Genomic DNA, 25,628 nt, shown 5'->3' with positions numbered 1-25,628 from the left:
GCTACATAATGTCCCTGCATTTTTAATATTATGTTACTCATCACATATATTAACAAATGTGTCTGAGGTGTAGGAAATAAAATAGAAATAATTGAGTTATGCCCTTTGCTCCTGGCTGTCTGCATAGAGAAAACAATGTTGTTCTCCTACTCATTTCACTGTGTCTGGGGTGCACCAGATTGTGATATGATTTTGTAACACTTTACATTTAGAATAAAACCACATCACATAAAAAGAAAAAAAAAATCAAAACAAGTTGAGGGTGATTTTCATTGTTTTAATGGTCTACTTTCTGGAGAGAAGTGATGGCTTGTCTTTAAAAAGTTAGGGGGAAAAAAAATGTATGTATGTATGTATATATATATATATATATATATATATATATATACTGAAATTCCTGAATCGCTTATTTTACCAGTCAGTTGTTTGGAACCTCTGTTTCAGTTCTCATTTTAATTGGGGCCTTGCACGTTAATAGTGGCAGTTTGGCACATAATTGTCGCTTATTTTACTCTAAAGTAAAGCTTGGACCTCCTTGCAGGATATTGTGGTTAATCCTGAGCCTAGTAATTGGCTATAAATAGGGCACATTCTACCTATTTTATGTACATTTCTTAGGTTTATTTGTGTCATAATTATGCATGGTTTATTCTTGTGTTAATGTAGTATCATCAATTTATCATCTGCAAATATGGTTACATAGTTACTTTGTTGCATTGGCCGAAAAGAGACACGGGGAGATCAAGTTTAGCCTTTCCCACATCTGCTTTTGGTCTAGATTGATTTTAGGGAATAAAGCAGTATGACTAGAGTGTATTATTATTGTAATAGTCAATTATACAGAAACCACGGAGGGTCGTGACCTGGAAGTAAAAACTCCTTTAGCATTTTTTTGTGTTGTTGTCCTGTAAATATATATTTACAATCATAGCTAGTTATTGTTTTTCATATTTTCTAGATACGGAGATTAGTGAGGTGTTGTGCCATTACAGCTTTAACAAAACTGTTACCTTTGTTGTTCTATTCTATACCAACTGAGGATTAAATTGCCATGCAATGCCTTACAAATTATGACAAGTAAAGAGCAATGTTCAGTTAAATGCCCTGCATCCCATTTAAAGGTCTCCTTCTATTACTGGAATAAGAGATGAACCTGTAATCAGTCGCTTTTAATCTAGTCTACAGAGTTATCCAATCTCTCTCCGCAGGCTAATGGAAGTGCATTTTATTGTGCTTTTTTTTTCTGGGTCTCAACATGTTCTCTCCATGAAGTCCTGCAAAAAAATGAACATAACTGTTTACACTTCCCAGCAAAATAAAGACATCTTTCTTATGTTATTTTATTTTAATGTCGAGGAAAAATAGTATTTGTTACATACTGCCCTAGTGTCCCTGTTCAGGAGAGAGTCCTTTTTTGGGCCCATATCCCTCTATTCCATCCTAATGTCCTTATTTTCCAGGAGCTTGATATTGTTGGTGTGTCTGAGTGTATAACAGAGGTCCACAGCAATAATACTCTCAGTAATGTCTTTAAACTACAATAAGTGTGACATTAGATTGTGTAAAGATAATTCATAGTTCTTGTTCTAAAATAAAATTTTATTTGCATACATCCTGTACCTTGCCATCTCCCCATCCCCCACTTGCAGCCCTAAAATTAAAGTGTCCCTCTATGTCCATTTGAGTATAACTCAAGTATAGCATTATAGCCAATGTTTGCTATATTCTAGCTTACCTCTGCTTCCATTGTATATCCTTTTTTGTTAGCTTAACTTTTGCAGTCCAGGAACCATGCAGGTGAAGAAAGGTGTGCATTTACAAATCTGATATGAAGTATGTTTTTTGTTTTTTTTTCTCTGCTCTCTGGGACAGTTTTAGACTTTAAACGTGTGCATGTTCTTAGAAGGTAAGTAGTGCTACTGTGCAAAGATGACTTAAATGAACACTGGTAACTTTAGCTTAAATGAACACTATAGGCACCCAGACCACCTCAGCTCAATGAAGTGGTCTGGGTGCCAGGTCCCCCTAGTTTTAACCCTGCAGCTGTAAACATAAGTTTCAGAGAAACTGCTCTGTTTCACTGAGGGTTAATCCAGCCTCTAGTGGCTGTCTCCCCGACGGCTACTAGAGGCCGCTTCTGCAATCCTCAATGCGAAAATCGCATTGATGACACGCAGGTTTTAACCTCTTCAGCCCAGCAGGAGGGCGGCCCCGAAGGAAGGGGGGAACTAATAACCTTTATAGTTGTTTTCCAGGCACTATAGTTCTCCTTTACTGAAGTGTTTTTGGTGTATAGATCATGCCTCTGTAGTCTGACTGTAGTTAAATCAATTTTGTTTGGTTTTTTTCAGCTCTAGCCACACCTCCCCTGGCTGTGACTCTCTCAGCCTGCATGAAAACATGGCTTTATTTTCAATTAGAAATTAACTTGGTTTAGAAGGTTTTTATCTCCTATTCTTTAAATTGAACTTAAATCACACACATCAGACCCCTGCATGGCCTAGAACAGTGTTCCCCAACCCAGTCCTCGTGGACCACCAATATTTAAAATTTTTCTTTAGTATCTCCATTGGAATAAAACAGGGAAATACACATATACTGGGCTGTTGATGGCCCATGAGGACTGGGTTGGGGAACACTGGTCTAGAAGGTCAGGAGATTTAAAAAAAAAAAAAATCTAAATTAAACAGAATATGCAATGGAGGAAGTTTAAACATTAGCACTCTCTTTACAGGAAGTGTTTAGGAAGGCTGTGCAAGACACATGCAGGGAGCTTTGACTAGGGCTGCATAAAACAAAGTGAATTTAACTCCTAAATGGCAGAGAATTAAGCAGTGAGACTGCATGTTCTATACCCCAAACCCACTCCATTTAGCTAATTTTGTGTTGGTGCCTATAGTGTCCATTTAAAAATCATATACCTGTGTAGTAAAGGTAAGTCAGGAGATGCACTAAAGGGTTAATGTATATGTCTTCATAACAAAGTGATAAACCAGCAAGCTATTTTCCACGTAATCTTTTATTTACAGTAATCAAACTGTCACTTTTTCCTTTTAAGATGCAGTATTCACAGCAGCAGAGAGTGAGTAGATTCCAGCTAGATTCTCACCAAGGAGACTTAGTCATCTACAGACATTGTGAATGGCAGATCCACTTTAAACAATCTATTAGATCCTTAAAAGAAATATGTTGAGTATTGCCACTGAAATGACTCATGATCAGCCGTGTGCGGGCTGTTTGTGTACCTCCATGATCTTCAGAAACTATTGGAAAATAAAGTTTGTCACCACTTCTTCAGGGTATCAGTGTTTATGGTTCGTACATGCTTGGGGTACAGACATGTTACCTTGTAAAATATCACTTCTTTCTAGTTCAATAGAAAATACAGAATGCCCAGTTTGTCTGATCCTAAGCATTTTTCATGCTTCTTGCTTTGAAGAGGATTTTAAGTGCATATTACAGATGTAAATATGATTGTGTGATGCACAGAAAAGGAACTAGAAATTTAACAGTTCACCTATTCATTCTGCTGGTGTATTTAGAGAACGCAGATCAGTTCTAGTCTGATCAGATCTTTTGCAAGAAAGCATGAAGATAGACTGTCACTCCTAAACTAATAGAAATATTATTTGAAACCAGTCATACTTTGTTTAAAGGCTGTTTGGTAACATTCTGAATTGAGAAGCCTGCAGAAGACCTTGGTTGATTACCTTAGCATCTGTTCTGTTCCTCACCCACAACTCCCTCAGCAGATTACCAACTACTATGATTACAGATCAAACCGGCACAACCTTCATAAAATCACCATGTGATTCAATCTCGTTTGTCATCAATCAAAGGGCTGTGTAATAATGTTAAGTCCCACTTAGCTAATCCCATTGAAAGACCGAAGGCGTCTGCCCAAACATTTTTATTCCCCAAACTGTTCTAGTCCACAGCTCCTCCTCAAAAAGGCCTGCATTGTCAGAGCTGTGTCTACCTAGTTACTTTATACTTAGCGGGCTCGGGGGAGCAAAGGTTATTTCATAAACAATCTCCTAAGTGCCTTGTTGCCGTTGCATGCATACAAAACTGCCTTTAATCAGCACGTAAATGCAATAAGCTGCAGTTATTGTTTTCGTGAGAGTATCATTGTTTGCTCAGTTTGAACGTGTCTTCCCCTAGAGATGAGCATACAGTGTTTTACTCGCAAGCAAAGAGTTAACACTCATGGCAATCCCCTGTTCTCCAGCAAGGTTCCTCCACCTAATGTGACCGGTGCAAAGCGTTACGTGTCCCTCCTCTCCTTGCCTCCCTGACTTCTATTTCCAGATTAGCCCTGCAGCCAGCGCATATTAATTTAGCAGAAGTGCTGATCTGTCTATCACTGTATTCCCAGCCCGGTAACTTGGCTGAAGCTCAGCATAGAGTGCTTGCCCACACCGGCGTGTTGATGGATGTCACTGGAAAAAAATGTACCCTTTAGGTCCCGTGATGTAGACCTCTGCATTGTAAAACTGCATAAAGTGTTTATACGAGTACAAATGAGTGTGTATATATGTGTGTGTGTGTGTGTGTGTGTGTGTATATATATATATATATATATATATATATATATATAAACACACACACGTGTGAATATGTAGCATATGTGTTTTTAAAATTGTGTGTGTGTGTGTCTGTTAGAATGCTTGTGGACATGGAGCGGACATTGCACTCAATAGAATCTTGTCTTCAGATTTAATAAGGAAAGATACATTTACTATTTGCACTGTGGGTTAGGGCAGTTGTGACATATTGTAGGTTTGGAAGTAGAGAGGTTAACAAACGTCTTTGGCTTGGAGACTACAACTAGACTGCCTTGGGGTCTAACCCTGGGATACTGCACTGTTTTCTCTTCCATATATTTCTGGAGTAGCTTTATTTATCCTTCCCTGTAGCCTCAGGCTGCAGAATATAGAATGTCTGCTCAGTCTGTTTGCTCTGGGAAAGGTAAACTCAGATTTACATATTTTACATTAAGAAGATACAGAGACCTTGTATGTACTTACCTTTTAAATAGCCATTTACTCACATAACATGTAAACATTTTTCAGAGAAACTGAGAACAGATTATTTTCATCTAAATAGGCTTTTGCAACCTACCCACTTAAGTGATGATTATCCTGGGGCAGGGTATTTTAAAATCATGTCCTGTGTGATTATTTTTCCCACAAATCTGGGAAATCCTGCTGTGTTACTGTGCTACTTAAATTCAAACATTTCTGAATGAGATATCTTGCATTGTTGATTTTGATCTTACAAAATTGCTCTTCTGCTTACAATATTCTTTAATAATTGGATTGATCTGAAATGGTAATCTGTTCATTTTGGGGTAGGTTCTCAAAGATACAGACCACACGCTTATGTGTTGGTGTATACTGCTTGGGGATTACCTCAGCGATTCTATGTAGTCCACATCTTTGTAAGTTTCCTAGTTTTAACATGACATTTCCATCAGTAAATTGAGTTTTTGGTACATATTTACAGGCTCATACTCCATAAAAGGCAATGCTTATTTTGCCCTTTTATTTGGCATCTGAGCTTTGTAATTTGGATTGTAAGGAGTACTTGGCACTCAAAAACACGTCTTTACAGCAATCCAATCCTGAGGTAGGTGTAGTTTTTCATATTTAAATATCCTTTCTCTGCTACCATCAGACCCACATTTGATAACATACTTAACCAAGATAGTAGGAGAATTTGTACACTTGTGACATAACATGAGATCATTTAAAAACTATACGTTTATAAAGCCTGGGTAGTTTAACTGACTTCTATGTAGACGTGAAATGGAAAAACCCCAAAAAGTGTGCTGTACTACATTTACCTGTTTTTTAATTACCCGTATTTTTCGCTCCATAAGACGCACTTTTTTTCCCCTCAAAAGTGAGGGGAAATGTCTGTGTGTCTTATGGAGCGAATGTGAAGCTTTACTTACCTGTCTTGTAGCGTGGGCCGGCTTAACAGCTCGCACCGCGGTACTGGAACTTCAATTTCAGGTTCCGGTTTCTGGCGGGACTGAAAGGAAGTGTGCACAGTGTGCGCACTTCCTTTCAGTCCCGCCGGAAACCAGAACCTGAATTTGAAGTTCCAGTACCGCGGTGCGCGCTGTTAAGCCGGCCCACGCTACAAGACAGGTAAGTAATTATGGGACACTATGGGACAAGGGGAGGGGTGGGGGGAACTTTGGGAGGGAAAGTGCACTATGGGACAAGGGGAGGGGGGTGAGAACACTATGGGACGAAGGGAGGGGGGAAACACTATGGGACGAGGGGAGGGGGGACACTATGGGAAGGAAAGTGCACTATGGGACAAGGGGAGGGGGGTGAGAACACTATGGGATGAGGGGAGGGGGAAACACTATGGGGTGAGAACACTATTGGACGAGGGGGGGGGGGGTTAAAGAACACTATGGGACAGGGGAGGAGGGTTAAAGATCATTATGGGACAGGAGAGGAGAGTGGGTGATAAGGAACACTATGGGACAGGGGAGAAAAAAAAATATTCTGAACAAACTTTTCCATAGTAAGAAGCACTATGGGACAGTTTGTTCACAATATTTTTTTTGGGGGTTTCCTCCTCCAAAAAGTAGGTGCGTCTTATGGAGCGAAAAATACGGTATACAGAAAGTACATGAAATCTAGTGAAATTGAAAATAAAAAATTACACATTTTATTTTTGAGTGAGATGAACATAACAAAATTAAATACAACCAAAAAAATGTGCGATTTATGCAAAGCACCGTCAAGCTCTTTTATATGTTGATACACGCTGATACACGCTGTTGTGGCGTTTAAAGTAACTTTGTACCTACCCGCACTACAAAAATAAAGAATTAAAAAAAATTAAATACAAGATACAAAAGGGGGATTAAGTGAACAAAACAAGGGAAAACTATTTTTAGATTACATCAATAAATCTTACACTGCAGATTCTTCACTGTATTGGATGTATAGCCTGGACATCGTATTCAGAAATAGTGCAACAGTACATGTTGTTGGTCACTCGACATTGAGCTAAAGTTATAATATGTGCTTTTCAAGGTTTTAGTGGTCTGTGACAAAATATCCTAACAATATGCACCCCTGCCAAATCTGTTTACCTTTTCAAGATTACACAAATGCACCAGCTGGCACATAAGGCACACACTTACTCGATAGATGTGGTGCCCACCACCCTGCCTATTCGTACTCTCCAGTTTGTCACATTGGTACCCATTCTTTAACTTGTAGGAGCCTTGTAACGTAGCCAGAGACTGCTTTCTTTGCTGTGGGCATTATATTTATATATGCTGGAAAGATTACTTGTATGATTAATGCACAACTCTAATACCTGTTCAGACCTCCGTTACAAGGTTGGTCAAATAATTACTCTTGAGCTTGACTATTAGTCTTGTATTCCGGAGTGACCATATGTAGATCCCAACTGTAGTGTCGTGCCTTTTGCCAAGCCTTAAGACTGACAAAGCATCATGGGGGATAAAGTCCATCAGCTGGTCAAACCCTAATTCTCTTCCCCAGGACACACTTATGAATGTAAGAACATCTAATTTTTGTTAAAAAAATAATTATATATATATATATATATATATAATATAGAGAGAGAGATTTTATTGATGGAGGGAAGAACAGTGACTGTCATATCTCTGTCATATTAGCCATGACTATGTATAAAGTAATGTACTTGTATAAAATATGATAAAGATAAGAGACTACTTTAAAGAAAAATCAGATTCTGGCTTGGAATGAGTTTTGGAAAGTACCATTTGTTAAATTTGAACAAGGCTTCGAGGAACGAGGCTAAAGGCGTGAAAACTTTATTTACTCACCACGTCTCAGCGCTGCCTCCTCCGACATTACTGTCAAAGGGGATGCTAATGCGAATGCGCAGCAAGTGCTCCGCACACGCGCCTTAGGCCCTTCTGATAGGTATGCATTGATTCAATGCTTTCCTATGGGGAGTGGGGGGGAGGTGACACTGGATGTCCTCGTGGAGAGCATGAGGATGTCCAATGTCAATTACCGGACCAAAAGTCCATTAACATCTAGGTAGTGCTTATAGTGGCAGTCTGGTAGACAGTCACTGGAGGCAGACTTTATGGAACAGCACGGAATGAGTCAATGGGTGGAAAATGAGAACCCTGAGAGTTTGCAGAGAAGTTAATTGTTTTAGGACCTGATCTAAATATTGATCCCACTGAAGGTAATGAGTTCAGGGTGACATGATGTGGAAAATGCATGGATAATTAGGTTTGGCAATCTGGATGATGCTTGTAATAAATGCTCATTGTACCTTGAAAGTCCAGGTAAAGGAGGAAAGCTTCTTTGTAAAAGATTCTGTCTATATTAGTCATGAAGGGAGTGGGTTCCTGGCATTTAATGTGCAGGAGAGGTTTCAGAAGACTATAGATGGGCATTGCAGGAATCAAGGTGTGAAGCACAGGAAGTGTAGGGAATATTGTAAATAACCTAAAATTAAACAAAATCAAATGGAGAAATAAAATATTTGCAGTTCATCCATTGCACACCTTGTATGAAAGCAGGCTGGGTGGTACTAAGCCTGAGGCAACTGTGTAGTATATGACAGTGAAAGTATGCTAAGGAAACAGCCCAAGTGATGTCAGTAGCATCTAAATGAGGGAGGGAGATGGCATTATGCTCAGTGAATTTCCAGGTTGAGAATTACAGAATTAGAGAAAGTATCACAGTCAATTCTGTGGTCAGTGGCTATTTTGGCCTTCTATTTTAAATTTCCTTTAGTAAATAACTCTGCTAGTGTAGGAGGGATAAAGGAGGCACAAGCCATATTGAGAAGAAATGTTGCAGTACACTTATGTGGTGACTGGCAGTCCAGGAGGCTCCATTTAAAACACTGTTTATCTCTACCCTATATATAATTAACTGGAATGCACTTGTGTAAAATCCCACAGATTTTCCTAGCAGTGTAATGTTCTCTTACAGCATTAAAAGGTTAAATGGTGTTGGCTAAAGTAGCTGTTTCTACTGGGCTAGTACTTGCTGCATAGCACATTTTGTAGTCTGCTCCTTCACGTCTCTCCTTGTGCCTGCGGATTCATGTATGCCATGTAATGTTCTCTGTTTTAGCACAAGTAATAAATGTAGGTTCCTGCAGATACAAAGTATAAGCAGCCAATAAAATCTTGTTGAGAGTGGAGTTAAAAATATTGCTGTGGAGAAGGCAAAGGGAAATCAATGACTCCCGTTGAGAGGGAGAATCCAGCATGCGTTTATTAGGCAATGTGCATTCGTATTACTTAGCAGCGCTTTGTATCTTCAGGCTGCATAGAGACAAGAGTCGGTGTATCTTCTATATGGAGAGAGCAAAAAAGAACTGGCATGAAAAGTTTTATTAGAAATTACTGCCGTCCTTGGAGCGAGAGCTGGCTTTCCCTCCTGATGCATGCCGAATAGTACACAATAAGGCACTTTCTAATGAAATGCACAATCGCCTGGCTGCTCTTTGAAGAGGGCAGCCACAGCAAATTCAAAAAGCCTGTGCGTGCATAGCGATCTAAAGTGATACAATGCTGCTGCTTTCACTATGCTATGTATACTGGAGTCGGTATTGCATATTCTAACTCTTGGGTATTTCTAAAGGCGTACAGATTTTAGTTTTTTTTGTTGATATGATTACCATGGATAATACTGTAAATGTGATACTGTACCGGTTTTGATTATAAAGCCAATGAATTAAAATGGTCCAAAAGTTGCGAAAGCTTGCATGTATAAAACATATTATTTATTCCCAAGTTTAGCAGCAAAACAAAGCTCCTTTCATATCACTAGTTTTGTCCATAAGCCCATTATGCGAAGTCAGAAATATGACTGCCTGGGCATTGAGTGTTATTAAAGAACTTTGGCAGCCATTGGGACTAACTAGTTTAGCAGCATTAAACTACATATTCCATGATCCTCTGGCAGCTTTGGCTTTAGTTCTTGGGCCTGAGCTGCAGTTTAGGATACTAAAGAAAGAAACATACACACAGGTTATTATACACAAAATATAGATTAGGGAACAACACACAGAAAAGTTTGATATTTTACAAGGCTACTTAGTCGCTTATCTCAGCAAACAAATGTGGGGATTCACTTACACCATATGACCATCTTGTGCTCAGCCCACCACTACTTAAAGAAAACATTATTTTGTTTTTTACTCTTTCAGTGCCTAATCCCCACATTAATCCTGTAATTAGTCTGATTATAGTGATAAGTACCACAATACAATTTAGAATATATATATATATATATATATATATATTTTATTTTTTATTTTAAACCATAAAAAACAGGTTTACTCCAAACTGTGATAAGCAACAGAAGCAGCAGAGGCTCCTCTTCAGCTCTTAGCCAGGATGAGCTGCTGGCCCTTCGGTTCACAGATCAGAAAGATGCTGGCTACAATACATGACAAAAGTACAGTGCCAGTGTCTGTCAGAGGAAGAATTGAGCAGCTGGAAAAACGAAAGTGCATTGTAGACTAGAGCAAGTAAATGGGGAAAGTAGAGAACCGAAAATTGCAATCTGAGCCAGATTGCAATTTTCAGTCTCTATATGCTGTGCTTGCCCAGTTTTTAATTTTATGTTGATACTTTTGTCTAATATTTTATATACTCAGTCCCCTAATCCAACCTCTTTTGAATCAGAAGATACCCAGAGACTTTGACCAGCGCTTTACAATGTGTAATACAAATACTGCTCTATTGCACTAGCTCATATCAGGATTATGGAATGTCCTAAGAAAATGTAATGTTTGTTTAAAAAAAAAAAAAAAAAAAGACCACTACATAGGGCCAGCATTTATGATAAAGTGGCTAGACCAAACAACTCGAATGATGCCATTTGGAATACCCTGGTTGCTACAAAAAAAAAAAAGTCAGCATGGGGGTAATTGGCTTTCATTGGCTGCCATACTCTGCCAAAGGCAACAGTGCTTAGAAAATTACTTTAAATTTCCAGGTATAGACTGAAATGGTGAAAGCAATTAATGGATAGTAGAGGTTTAAAAAGACTGGCCTTCCTGTCCATAGACTGTAACACCAGTTAGACACTCCAGCGGTGTCATGGGGCCTAACCCCCGTTAAATCGAATAAATATGAATGACACTCTACCTTATGGAATAAAAATTCCTGCCAGTGGTGTCTACTGGAAATGATCACTTAGATATGATAATTTACAAATTGATGTATGCCTATATAATGGTCAAAAGAAAAAAGTAACAGGCTAATCCAATTACTCTACTTAAAATATTACTCAGACTTTAATAATTTGGTCAATGTCTGGAGTAAGATCATATTGTATATGTGAGTGAGTGAGTAAGGAGCATCTAGACATTACAAATCTGAATAAAATTCTATCTATAGATCGCTATAAGAGAACAGACTGAGATCTGGCTAAAGCTGTGCTTAGTCCAAATAAAGATCTTCGGATATAGTAGAGGAAGATGGTAACATTGTGTGGATAAATAGTATCAAAGCCACACAGTGAAAGTGTATCTAGACACTGCTATAGATCTGTGAAACATAGTTGCAAAAAAATCTCTTCAGTCTCAAATATACTGAATGTGGATTAGCCTTATAAAAAAGAGCTATGCTCCAGAACTTAAATCAAAACTTGTCTAGATAGTCCCACCTAAACAAATATACTCAAAAAGCTGTGAGAACTCTACTATATAAATACAAGTCTAGATTGCATAGGAGGAAAAAGAACATTAGATAAAATTAAGTGCTAAAGTGCAGAACCATGCTTGGGATGCTGGTTGCCTGCACTTGTGTGATAGAGTGCCCTGTGAGAAATAAAGAAGCCCGGGCATAGCTAACTTTTGGCTTTTGTTACTTTTTTCTTTTGACCATCAATTTTTGGTTATAATATGGGGCTTGTTTGATAAGCATACATCAATTTATAAATTATCATATCTAAGTGATCATTTCCAGTAGACACTCACCTGCAGGAATTTCTATTCCATAAGGTAGAGTGTCATTCATAGACTGAAATGGACAAGCCCCCAATTTGTAACTGTAGCTTTCCAAAAACCCTTAAAACCTGTACATGGTGGGTACTGTTGTGCTTGTCTGACATCTCTATTGCAGGAAAAGCTAACAATATGATGACATTCACAGTTAAAATGTTTGAAAATTAACATTTCTTGATCTCACACTTTTTAAGATTTTTAAGATGTTTTAATTTAAAATAGTTTCATATATAAATATTTGATCTGAAATGAAGGCCCTATTTCTCATAAACAAAATTATATAGAATAGGTTTGGGTGAATTTATTATAGAAGAGCTAAAATATGGTTAAAGCGGCACTGTCATGCCGAACTTACCTTTCCTCAATCTCTTCCTCTTCTCCGCCTCTCTCAGGATCTGTTATTCTTTTCTTCCATTCTTCTTTAGTTTTCTTTAAAATTATAAGACAAAGTAGGGACTCTGTCTTATGGAGGATTCCTCCGCTTGACCAGCTCTGACCAGCGGAGGAGCAAAGTGTGCTTCATTTCTGCTGGTCAGAGCAATTTTCCCATGATCCCTAGCTTTCCTCCCAGTTCCCACAATGCTTCCTGTCAGTATTGCCGAAAGTCCTGTCACTTAGACAGAACGCCGGCAAAACTGCCGAATTGCATCCTAACAGAATGAGCACTGTTTCTCCATTGGTGTTAGGATGCAATTCGGTACTTTGTTCGTATCGGAATTTCATTCTAATGAATGAAACTCCGATCCTATTCATTGCTGTGGCTGCATCTTGCAGCCGCTTAGTAGATAACTCCCTAATTCCCACGGTATCAGGGAGGTATCTACTAAAAGGCTGAAAGACCTGAATTGGTCTTGAAGCCAAATGTACTAATACTAAGTAAAGATTACTTAGTATTAGTAAATAATATGCCCCTACTCGCTATACCGCGAGTAGGGGCATGTCTAGTAAGCAGTGAGCAGCCTGTGGCTGCTCACTGTAAAAAAAAACAAAAAAACACCTAATAACCCCCCCCCCCCCTGCGCGGGGGTTAAAGATGGGGACCTACTGTCCTCCCCCCTGGCCCCACCCCTGCGCGGTGGGTGGGGGCCCTAATAAAATAATAAGGGGGGGACCTACTGTCCTCCCCCCCTGGCCCCCACCCCTGCGCTGTGGGTGGGGGCCCTAATAAAATAATAAGGGGGGGGACCTACTGTCCTCCCCCCCTGGCCCCCACCCCTGCGCTGTGGGTGGGGGCCCTAATAAAATAATAAGGGGGGGGGACCTACTGTCCTCCCCCCCTGGCCCCCACCCCTGCGCTGTGGGTGGGGGCCCTAATAAAATAATAAGGGGGGGGGACCTACTGTCCTCCCCCCTGGCCCCCACCCCTGCGCGGTGGGTGGGGGCCCTAGTAAAATAAGGGGGGGGACCTACTGTCCTCCCCCCCTGGCCCCCACCCCTGCGCGGTGGGTGGGGGCCCTAGTAAAATAATAAGGGGGGGGGGGCTACTGTCCTCCCCCCCCTGGCCCCCACCCCTGCGCTGTGGGTGGGGGCCCTAATAAAATAATAGGGGGGGGACTTACTGTCCTCCCCCCTGGCCCCCACCCCTGTGCGGTGGGTGGGGGCCCTAATAAAATAATAAGGGGGGGGGACCTACTGTCCTCCCCCCCTGGCCCCCACCCCTGCGCTGTCAGTGGGGGCCTTAATAAAATAATAAGGGGGGGGGACCTACTGTCCTCCCCCCCCTGGCCCCCACCCCTGAGCGGTGGGTGGGGGCCCTAAATGAACCCCCCCCATCAAGGTGACTAGGGGTCCCAAGCCCCCTAGTCACCCCCCCCACCCAAAACATTCTATCCCCTACCTACCCCCCTCACCCTAAAAATAGTGAGGGGGGAATAAAATAACTAACCTGTAAAAAAAAAAAATTAAACTTACCATTTGACGTCTTCTTTTTTCTAAATTCTTCTTTCTTCAGCCCCCAAAAAAGCCAAATAAAAATCCATCATACCCGTCGCACTTTAAAAAAAAAAAAAAACGAGCGCAAAAAAAATTAATCCATGTTCACCCATGGAGGGCACGCCGCGTTCTGAGCTCCGCAGGGCGGATCAAGGCTTATATAGCCTTGCCCCGCCCTGCAATTAGGCTTAGAACACACTGATTGGTTGGTTTAAGCCAATCAGAGTGCTCTGTGTCATTTTACACAGCGTGGGAAAATTCAAAAGAACTTTCCCACGCTGTGTAAAATGACAGATCACTGTGATTGGATGGTTTTCAAGCCATCCAATCACAGTGCTCTGTCATTTTACAAGCGTGGGAAAATTCCAAAGAACTTTCCCACGCTTGTAAAATGACACAGAGCACTGTGATAGGATGGATTTCAAGCCATCCAATCACAGTGCTCTGTGTCATTTTACAAGCGTGGGAAAGTTCTTTGGAATTTTCCCACGCTTGTAAAATGACACAGAGCACTGTGATTGGATGGCTTGAAAACTATCCAATCACAGTGCTCTGTGTCATTTTACAAGCGTGTGAAAGTTCTTTGGAATTTTCCCACGCTTGTAAAATGACAGAGCACTCTGATTGGCTTAAACCAACCAATCAGTGTGTTCTAAGCCTAATTGCAGGGCGGGGCAAGGCTATATAAGCCTTGACCCGCCCTGCGGAGCTCAGTACGCGGCGTGCCCTCCATGGGTGAACATGGATTAAATTTTTTTTGCGCTCGTTTTTTTTTTTTTTTTTTTTAAAGTGCGACGGGTATGATGGATTTTTATTTGGCCTTTTTGGGGGCTGAAGAAAGAAGAATTTAGAAAAAAGAAGACGTCAAATGGTAAGTTTAATTATTTTTTTTACAGGTTTGTTATTTTATTCCCCCCTCACTATTTTTAGGGTGAGGGGGGTAGGTAGGGGTTAGAATGTTTTGGGGTGGGGGGGTGGGGTGACTAGGGGCTTGGGACCCCTAGTCACCTTGATGGGGGGGGGTTCATTTAGGGCCCCCACCCACCGCTCAGGGGTGGGGGCCGGGGGGGGGAGGACAGTAGGTCCCCCCCCTTATTATTTTATTAGGGCCCCCACCCACAGCGCAGGGGTGGGGGCCAGGGGGGGAGGACAGTAGGTCCCCCCCCTTATTATTTTACTAGGGCCCCCACCCACCGCGCAGGGGTGGGGGCCAGGGGGGAGGACAGTAGGTCCCCCCCTTATTATTTTATTAGGGCCCCCACGCACCGCGCAGGGGTGTGGGCCGGGGGGGAGGACAGTAGGTCCCCCCCCTTATTATTTTATTAGTGCCCCCACCCACCGCGCAGGGGTGGGGGCCAGGGGGGAGGACCGTAGTGCCCTGAATAAAGATCGGGGCAGAAGATACAGATTTAAAAATAGGTAATCTGGGGGGCTTAGGGGCATTTGGGGGTGACTAGGGGGTCAATTGGATGTAGTGGAGGTGGGAGGGGGGTTAAAAAAACAACGGGATTCGGCATGACAGTGCCGCTTTAAACCAGCATATAGCTCAAATGCTAGATTTTGTTTTGGTAGGAACTTGTACAATTGCTTCTGTGACAGAGCTCCCGTACTCAGAGTACCTCTATCAAGTCTGCTCCCTCGCTTCCATAAGGAACACTTCCGACCCAGTCACCGAAGCTTGACTGGGGTCTCGACGAAGCTCTTCCAGCCAACCAGACTGTAGCTCTCTCCTTCCAGGCAGTTGTCCCAACATCTGCCTGTAATATGATTAGCTCCTGCTTAAAGAGCTACTTGTGGCTCTCAGGCCTAGCTTTTTTTTTTTGAATGCTACAGGTACCATGCAGCCAGCCGATAGGTCCAAAGACTGTTACTGGGATCCCTGAACAAATTAGGCACGGTTCCAAAAGGAACTAGCATACAATACTCTATTTTGAATTATTCCCGATTTTAGTTCTTAAACATGTTCTGAAAATCATACAAATATAAACGGCATAGATAATCATGCCTCAAGTATGTAACATAATTACAATTTTCCAAACTATGGGAAAACATATATAGATGCCACTTGTCAGTTTTTACAATATCCCAATTTGCATATTGTGATTATGAATACAATACATGTTTTAGTTTCAGCCACAGAGGGCAATGTCACCACAAACCTGAAAATATATATTTTACATACCTGCAGTCCTCTCCAAGTACCAAGGTAACAGAGGATTATGTTAGTCTTCATCCTTAAAGGGACACTGTAGTGTCAGGAATACAAACCTATTTCTGATACTATAGGTGTAAAACCACATTTTATGTCCCAGGCCCTCCTTGCCTCCCGTTAAAGTTATTTACCTTATTTCCAGTGCCACACTGGTCTTGTTGCTGGCTTTGCCTCCTTGGCTGAGATCGTAAATTTGACTATCTCGGGCAATTCAATGCTTTCCTATAGGAAAGCATTGGGATACTATTGCACATGCTTCACTGCACCATTCAGCATTTCTTCATAGGGATGCATTGAATCAGTGCATCTTTATAAGAAGCATTCAGTGTCTCTGTGCAGCACTGTACCTCTGAGTGACTACTATTAGAGGTATTCCTAAGCAGTAATGTAAACAATGCCTTTTCTCTGAAAATACATTAAAAAGGACAGGCTGTGGACACCAGAACCACTACATTAAGCTGTAGTTGTTCTGGTGACTATAGTGCTAAAGTGTCCCTTTAATGATATCATGCTTATATAACAAACAAAAAAAAGTTTTAAAAAGCTGTGATTGTATTGCCATTTGAATGTAATTTCTGGTATATGAAATACCAGTTGCCATAGAAATCAGTTATTTCAAATGACTTTTTAACTTTTTGAACATTATGTGAACATGCAGTGCAAGCAGTCCTGCAGTAGAGATCTTTGTCAAGTGCCAAGGAAACGGTCTCATAGAAATAGACACAAGTTTCTGAACATCCGCACAGTGTCCATCTCTTAACTCTAAGTAAATCACACAGTCCTATCAAATACTTAAAAGCACATGCAAATGTAGTATGGCTGCTGTATTTAAATTCCAAACATTATATTGTTTTTTCCATTATTTTTCCAAGACCCCAAAATTCAACTATTTCCGCTTTAGTTTGAGTATTTATCTACATGGCCTTTGTACTAATCTAGAAATGTAAATACTCAGTAAATTTTAGGAATTTAAAAGTAATTAGACAATGAACTGTTCAGTTGCCTCTTGTCCATATGTGACATTGAATTAGCCTTAGCGGCACTGGGCCGCAGTGATATGCTAAAAGCAGTCCGCTGATATTTTCAGACAATTACAGTGCACATTGCAGGTATGAATTGTGTGTAATCTCTGCCCTAGTCTGTGTCTGAAAGCCTCATTCACTGTTAAACTGTTCCAAAAAATGGAATGGAGGGACTAAAGCAGGGACTCCAGATACTAAAACCAGCTCAATGAAACAAAATGGTTCTAGTTCCTACAGTGTCCCTTTAAGTTCAAACATTGCTCTAGTGTAATTGCTAGCATGACCTTCCAGTGGCTTTGTTTTCTTATTTCACACAAGTCATTAGTGGAGCAGAACTCACATGAATATGTGTACATATGTATGTTATTGATAAAATCTCATATCCCTGTGTGTATATACTTGACCATGTGTTTTTACTGTAATCAGCAGTTTTAAGAATAACCTTTTTTTTTTTTTAATGTTTATTTTTTTACACTTGATACCTGTGATTACTTTTTCTTAAAGTAAGTTTTCCGTTGACATTACTTTTCCTACTAGGGTCTATAACCTATATGGCTTGCTATTCTAGTGTGTTCCAGTTTTAAACACTTTACAGAGGGGGATTATGCCATGCTACAGTCGCATATAACTGGTGGCTCACCTGATGACTGGAGATTGAGTCAATGGCACAGTTATCGAAATATGACCTTCAATGGTCTGTGACCAGATACTCTGTGCCTCGATACTCTGTGCCTCATACATTTTCTCCCTAGTTTAATGCTGCATTTTTCTAGCCTCATCCTGGAAAGTTAGTGAAGTGTCACTTGGGGTTATTTTTTATCCATACTATCCGAGAATTCAGTTGAAAAGTCAGAAAGAAGCATTATAGGGAACACTGGAGTTTTGAAGACTGCACACACAATGTATATTTTCTGCAGTCCTGTTGTCCCCTTACTGTTGACCATAACCACTTTGGATTATATCAATGCTTCTTTATATTGATATTGTCGATTGTTAATGTACATGTTTGTGTATACTTGTAGATCCACACCCTTGCTAGTTCATATTTAAGCACATTTCTTTTTTATGGATTTATTTGTTAAATTAAAATATCCCCTAACCATACATTTTCTGTTCTCATAGTATAATAGTTATTTTTGCTTACAGTTCCCTGTCTAAGTATGGTTGACATAATTTAATATTTCCCGTTACTGTCACACTTGAATCCCTGCACATGCTCCTTTTCACCCAGTCTTTTCTACCATTTGCATCTGCAAACTAATTTTGAGCAGGATATTGCAGTAGATGTCTGATGTCAGCAGTCTAAACAATTAGAGTACAAGCTATAAAGGGGATGTCTTTTGCTATGAAAGCAAAACATTTGGCAAGAACCATGTTTGGAGAGGAGCAAAGGGGTAACCCAGGCTCCATCGTTGAATCTGTCACCACTGTGGGGGAAAAAAAATCCAAAAACATAAATTAGCCAGAGTTAAACCCTTTTCTTACAGACACTTTATATGCTGCAATAAAAACCTGAATCCTTTTGATCCTATCTATCTTTCTATCTCTATCTCTCTCTCTCTCTATCTATCTATCTGTCTATCTAAAAAGGCAAGTATCTATGTATGTATATAAAAAGGCAAGGGGAAACCATATTTCTCTTTAGTTATCAATTTATGTTTAAACTGAAACAATACCTATAAATATGTCTACCCTCTCCCACGACATTAATTTCCTTTTTGTGCAGCTGTAACATATAGTAAAAATCACTTTACTGGACAGTATTGTTGGGTGGGGGAAAAACCTCCTATGAAAAGCTGCAATTTCAGCTGTCCAAGTGTGTCCGCTGATTACAGCAAAAGTCTTTAGATGTCTTCTAATTATATGTTAATCCACTATTGGTATAAGCACACAAACACAGTTGATTGCTGGGCTCTGGTGGAAAGGCAGCTGTATGCCCAAATATGTACTGTTAATAAACTTGCTCTACTCCAAACCAAACCATTTACAATTTTACAGCATTTGAACCTACATTATTTTAGCAATAATTAGAATATATATAATTTTTAAAAAAAAAATTATTTTTTTTATAAATAGTATATTTCCTTTTGCTGAAACTTGCAGGGGAAAAGTTGTTTACAGTATAAACCATTTGAGGTTTGTATTTATTTATTTATTTATTTATTTTTAAATATATGTCTGCACACGGTTATCAAAACAAGTTATGTAATAACTTTACATTTCTGACAGGGCAGCTCAGCTACATATATTCTGCATCTTTCAGCACTGTTATCAAAACAAGTTATGTAATGACTTTTTTGTCTATTTATAGAATATAAGTAAATGCACGCACACACCATTTTGATTGGGCCTCTTTGCATAAACAAACATATTTGGATCCTCCACTCTGGTTATGCCATTGCTTGGTGCACTGATCAGATTATGTGGCAAATTAGAGCCCATATGGGTTGTAGGTGTCAGGGAGGGGGCCAGATTAGTTGTCCATGTGTGTTAAACAAAAAGTTAAAGGAACACTTCAGCCTTCATAACAGCTTTCTCATCTTGAAGTCAATATGGGGACTGGAGGTCCTGGCATAGTCCTGACTTATGGAGTTGGATACATTTTGAATAACTTAACCAGTTTAAATTCTTCTCATTACCCCATTATGCTCTTCTCGCTATTCTCCGTGGCCAACGTATTCGCTGTGGTTTCTATGCTTGAGGAAAACAGAAGGAATTGCCCAGTTTTTCTCCCAGTTTCTACATTTGCTAGATTAAATTGTATGCTGTTTAAAATGAGGATAAGGGGAAAATATATTATTACAGGTACCTTTAAAAGCCAGTCACACACAGTTTTGCCTTCCTGATCTCCAGTTCTAGGTCTTTACTTTAAATGACCATCTTGGTGTTTATTTAAATATCTTAAATCCCTAGGAGTTTTTTCCTCTTGGCGCTAATGAATGAATTGTCATTGTGTCATTTTACACAGCGTGGGAAAGTTCTTTGGAATTTTTTTCATGCTGTGTAATTTGACTCATAACACTCTCATTGGTTGCTTTCAAACAACCAATCAGAGTTATGAGTCAAATTACACAGCATGGGAAAATTTAAAAGAACTTTCCCACGCTGTGTAAAATGAAACAAAGCACTCTGGTTGGATTTTAAGCTTACATGTCAGTCTCTTCATTTACCTGTCAGAGCACTGTGGTTGGCTTAAACCAATCAGAGCACTCTGAGCCTAATTGCAGGGCGTGGGAAGGCTTTATTTTGTATTTACAGGTGTTTAGTTGTATTGTCCCCCCCCTCACTATTTTTAGGGTGAAGGGGGTAGGTAGGGGTTTATTAAAGGGACACTAGAGTCACCTAAATTACTTTAGCTAAATAAAGCAGTTTTAGTGTATAGATCATTCTCCTGCAATTTCACTGCTCAATTCACTGTCATTTAGGAGTTAAATCACTTTGTTTCTGTTTATGCAGCCCCAGCCACACCTCCCCTGGCTATGACTGACAGAGCCTGCATGAAAATAAAACTGGTTTCACTTTCAAACAGATGTAATTTACCTTAAATAACTGTATCTCAATCTCTAAATTGAACTTACAGGAGGCTCTTGCAGGGTCTAGCAAGCTATTAACATAGCAGGGGGTAAGAAAATCTTAATTAAACAGAACTTGCAATAAAGAAAGCCTAAATAGGGCTCGCCTTACAGGAAGTGTTTATGGAAGGCTGTGCAAATCACATGCAGGGAGGTGTGACTAGGGTTCATAAACAAAGGGATTTAACTCCTAAATGGCAGAGGATTGAGCAGTGAGGCTGCAGGGGCATGTTCTATACACCAAAACTGCTTCATTAAGTGTTCAGGTGACTATAGTGTCCCTTTAATATAGGGGTGGGGGGATAACTAGGGCCTTGGGGGAGGTTAACATTTTCACTTAGGGCCCCCACCCGCCGCTCATGGATGTGGGCTGGGGGGGGAGGACCATAGGTCCCCCCCCCATATTGTTATTTAGGGCCTCCTTCCCCCCCCCCCGCAATAGGTCCCCCATTCAGTTTAAGAGCCCCAACTTGCACAGCTCAGGAGGGGGGGGGGACACTAGAGTTTTGTTTTTTTTGTTTTGTTTTTACAGTGAGCAGCCACTGTTTACTAGACATGCCCCATCTCACGGTATAGCGAGTATGGGCAGAATTTACTAATCCTAAGTAATCTGAGGTCTTTCAGCCTTTTTGGCAGATAACTCCCTAGTACCGTGGGAATTAGGGAGTTATCTACTACGCGGCTGCAAGATAGGCACACATAGGATTGGAGTTTGATTCATTCAAATGAAATTCCGATCCAAACGAAGTCCTGAATTGCGAAACTGTTCTCATTCTATTAGGACGAAATTCGGTAGTTTCCCCGGCATTTTGTCTAAATGACAGGACATTCGGGAATACTGACAGGAAGCATCACAAGATCACAATCAAAGTTGATTTGCTCTGACCACTGGAAATGAAGCACACTTTGCTGTTCCGCTGGTCAGGCATAGGAAACCATCATAAGACAAAATAGTCCCCACTTTGTCTTATGTATCAAAGAAAACTAGAGCACACAGGGAGAAATGAAGAACAGATACTAACAGTGGGAGAGAAGAGGATTCGATTAAAGAAAGGTAAGTTTGGCATCTCAGTGCCGCTTTAAGGTGTAGGTGTCCATTGTATGCCTCAATAACTGTACCATCACATCCAACATCACAGTAAGTCAGCAAAGTGATTCAAGTCAAGTGATGTCAATTGTAGGGAAACCAGATCACCAACAACAATAGACGTTTCTGAATGTGAAGTTTTAGAGACAAACATATATATATATATATATATATATATATATATATATATATATATATATATATATATATAGTATATATATATAGTATATAGTATATAGTAGCTCATCAGAAAGTTGTGTGAAGGGGAGGGAATGAGCTTTAATAGAAAAAACATTAAAATAATACCTTTCATAAACTGAAATTAATAAAGCTACTCTAGCAAGACCACAATTTGTTGGCTCCAATGTACACAGGTTTGATGTAATAATCATTGCTAGAGACAGTGACAATATTCACTTTTACGACCCATTCCATAGACCTTTACTAATGTGTCAAGTTGGTGGACTTGTATTCACCCATTTTTAGTTAATTGTGTAAAATAACCTTTAGACATTCCCCCTTTCTTTAACACATACTGTAGCTAGAGTGGTCCGTTATTCAAAATGTTCAGATGTACTATTGACTAGACTCTGCAGTATACTTCTCCGTTAGGAGGTGCTTTTATAAAATGTGAATGTATAGACTATAATTGAAGATAGGAAATGGGTTAACCAATCCTTAGTTAGATATTGAAATCAATGGGAGAAATTCTGCACATGCATCCATGACATGCATTAACATGGATGTGAATTTCTCACTTACTCATTAAAGCTGTCCATTCACATAAATGAATGCTTATAGTGAGAAAATGCCATTCATTTCTATAAGACAACCTGTAAAAGACTGATGTAAAGATTGTTCTTTCATTACAAAATAAAACTAACGTGCAAGGCATGGGGATGTGCCTTTGGTTTTAGAAGAGCGAAGGTGGGGAGCTATCTTTTACACATTTATTGACATGAAACACAAACGTGTGCTTGGACTATCCATTTAATCCACCTGCGGTTAATGGATAATAGTGTAAACTTGCACTGTCAGGCATCCCTGAGGAGGAGCTGATAACTCCTGTTTTACAAGTGCAGGTACAGAAAGTGCAGACGCATGTCAAAGGACAAAGCTATGCTTGTAGAATATTTACAACTATTTTTGCCGCTGCTGTGTTTATCTGTGATATGTAGCCTGGAACGCAGATTCTCCCTCTGACATAAAGCTAGCATGTGTCTTGGGGGCAAAGTCAGTTCTGTGAAATAGGACTATAAATTCTGAGACTTGGATTTCTTCTTGCTTTATAATTCTTGGAATTGATGAGCCCTGTTTTGCCAATCTCCCAGTATTAAGCTTTCTATTGATCAGGAATTGACAGCTCTTGTTTTTATTTTTATTTAATGCATTTGTTTTTTTTGCTTGTTCCGCAATAAAAGGGAATAAGCCACTAGAACTTGAATTGCCAGATTGTTGAAAAATTTGTGCTGTTCGCTTATTGCTCAACTCCACATGGAGATGTATCATCCTCTAAATGTTTCAATTGTAGCAGAAGGCAACGCAAACAGGAGCACAATGCTAGACAAAAGCAAGGCAGACTACTGGCTTGTTAAAATTTCATTTGCTAATGTGCATTAATTTTTGATATCCGTGCCTTGTCTGGCAAGAACGCCGTAATAAAGTATTAATTTAATGTAAGATTTAGTGTCTCCCAGTCAGCTCTGTAGTATTATGGCAGAGACACCAAGGCACAACTTTACATGCAAAGTGAACTCACAATCATAAAATTCGCAATTGTTTTGTGAAAAAAAATGCTTTTTTCCCCCCTAAGTGTTAATGTGCCCCAGCCAGTGTAGTTTTCATCATACTTTGTTCAATTAATATTTTGGAAGGCTCAATCATTCAATACCTTGAGCACCAAAAATAAATAAATTATATATTTAAAATGTTCATATTTTATGTTTGGACCTTTTTTTTTACCAAAATGGAAAGTGGATTTTAAGTTGATTTTCCTTTTTTCTGATTCATATGGGTAGATGCTAGATTGATTCTGCTACCTGTAAGTGATCTGTAAATAAACTCTCAATTTACCTTTCTACTTCCAGGACACTCAAAAGGCAAAACAGTTCCTGCCATTCCTGCAGAGGGCCGGGCGCTCTGAAGCCATTGTAGAGTATGTATTCAGTGGATCTAGGCTCAAGCTTTACATGCCAAAGGAAACCTGCCTTATCACATTTCTCCTTGCTGGTAAGTTGAAATGATAAGATGTAATCCTTTACAACAATTAAACCCACCTAGTTGGTAGCTGGCAGTTTACCTGTCCTACATATTGGTAGAAACATGATCTTTTCTGATATATTTTTGCTGTCCAGTTAGTGACTTTTTGCATGCAGTATGTGTTTCATTAGAAGATTAAATTATGGTTGTGTTTTTATGCAACATAAGAAAAGGTTAAAATGATGAGACTTCCCAAGAGACTTGGAACACAAAACAATGTAAACTAGCAAAAAAAATTGACGTTTGAAGGAGAAATAATCTTCTTTATTGTGTGGTGCACATATGTGTTCTCCAGTGAAAAATATTGCATGCCATTTTTTTAATTGATTTTCTACCTGCTTACAAAGTAATACTATACTGTCACAAAAATTCACATCATAGATGGGTTTCTAAGGAAGGGGACTAATGGACAAAATGGGGAAATGTATCAAGCATCTGTTAAATGGGGCAGATTGCATGCCATTAGGATTGAGTTTGAAGCTATATCGCAATATATGGAAAAAGAAGACTGAAGGATGTAAAAATCGGAAGTCCAGACTTGCTTTTTATTATTGATGTAACAGTAGTGAGTGAGAGTTTTTGACCACAGGCTCACAGTGAAAGAGAAACATAATACCATTTTCCATGATTTGGCGTAAAAGGAGTGTCACGCTGTGTTAAGTCATATAAGATTTAAATAATCAAACAGATTGCTGCAGCTACGATCTCATGGAATATCTTTGCCAGTTATTAGATGCATATCATGTGAATACAATTTAACAAACACATCCTTGCTGCTGTCCTTAGTAACCAATAGAAAAACTTATCTGAAATGCCCTGAACGCATTTCACGCCTGGCACAGCGTTTTGAGAAAGAACTGTGCTAGGCGTTAAACGCGTTCAGGGCATTTCTGTCCTTCCTTGGGTCACTTATTATTGCCGTTTATATAACGCCAACAGATTCTGTAGCTCTTTCTATGTAATTTTTCCCCCTTTTCACAGGTGCCGTACTTTTTATCAGATTTTCCTAGCTTCTGTCGTACATTTTACATAATTTTTTTCCCAGTGGCATTTATTGTATATTATGACAGGCTAGGATCACAGAGCATGTTGTTATCAACCTTCACATACTATATAAGCATGTTGTTATCAACCTTCACATACTATATGGTGCATATGAGGACTGTTCTAGGCAATTTTTTGCTTATATTTCCATGTTTTATATTTTTTCCTTTTTATGCAAATGTACCTTTTCAAAGATGACTGGTGTGCAGTGGAATGTACTACTAAGGTCGGAGTGTGCAGACATTAGGGATCGCTTGGGGATAAATATAAGGTTGAAATAACCATATGGCAATGCACATAGTTTGAGCTGTGCCCTGAGGTGCTGCTCATTGGCTTAGAAAGCAAGCACCATGTGCACTGGTTCTATGCTACAACCTATTTTTGTAATAAGATTCTCTTCCTTTGTAAGTCTGTGAGCTGGTGTTATTTACCACCTGTGCTTGTGTGACAGCAGTTGGATATAGAAATGTCATTATTGTGTAAGTACT

The 25,628-nt window shown here is 39.7% G+C and overlaps 1 protein-coding gene across 1 annotated transcript in view; it reads left to right on the top strand.

Annotated features, from left to right (window-relative positions):
* Positions 1 to 25,628, top strand: part of SND1 (staphylococcal nuclease and tudor domain containing 1) — a 594,953-nt gene that overhangs the window by 260,547 nt on the left and 308,778 nt on the right. The window contains exon 15 of the mRNA XM_063448347.1: positions 23,925 to 24,066. Coding sequence (XP_063304417.1) covers positions 23,925 to 24,066 — 142 coding nt within the window. The remainder of the gene's footprint in view (positions 1 to 23,924; positions 24,067 to 25,628) is intronic.

Source organism: Pelobates fuscus, chromosome 3 (assembly GCF_036172605.1).
Source record: "Pelobates fuscus isolate aPelFus1 chromosome 3, aPelFus1.pri, whole genome shotgun sequence".
NCBI lineage: Eukaryota > Metazoa > Chordata > Amphibia > Anura > Pelobatidae > Pelobates > Pelobates fuscus.
This window is presented reverse-complemented; position numbering and strand designations above follow the sequence as displayed.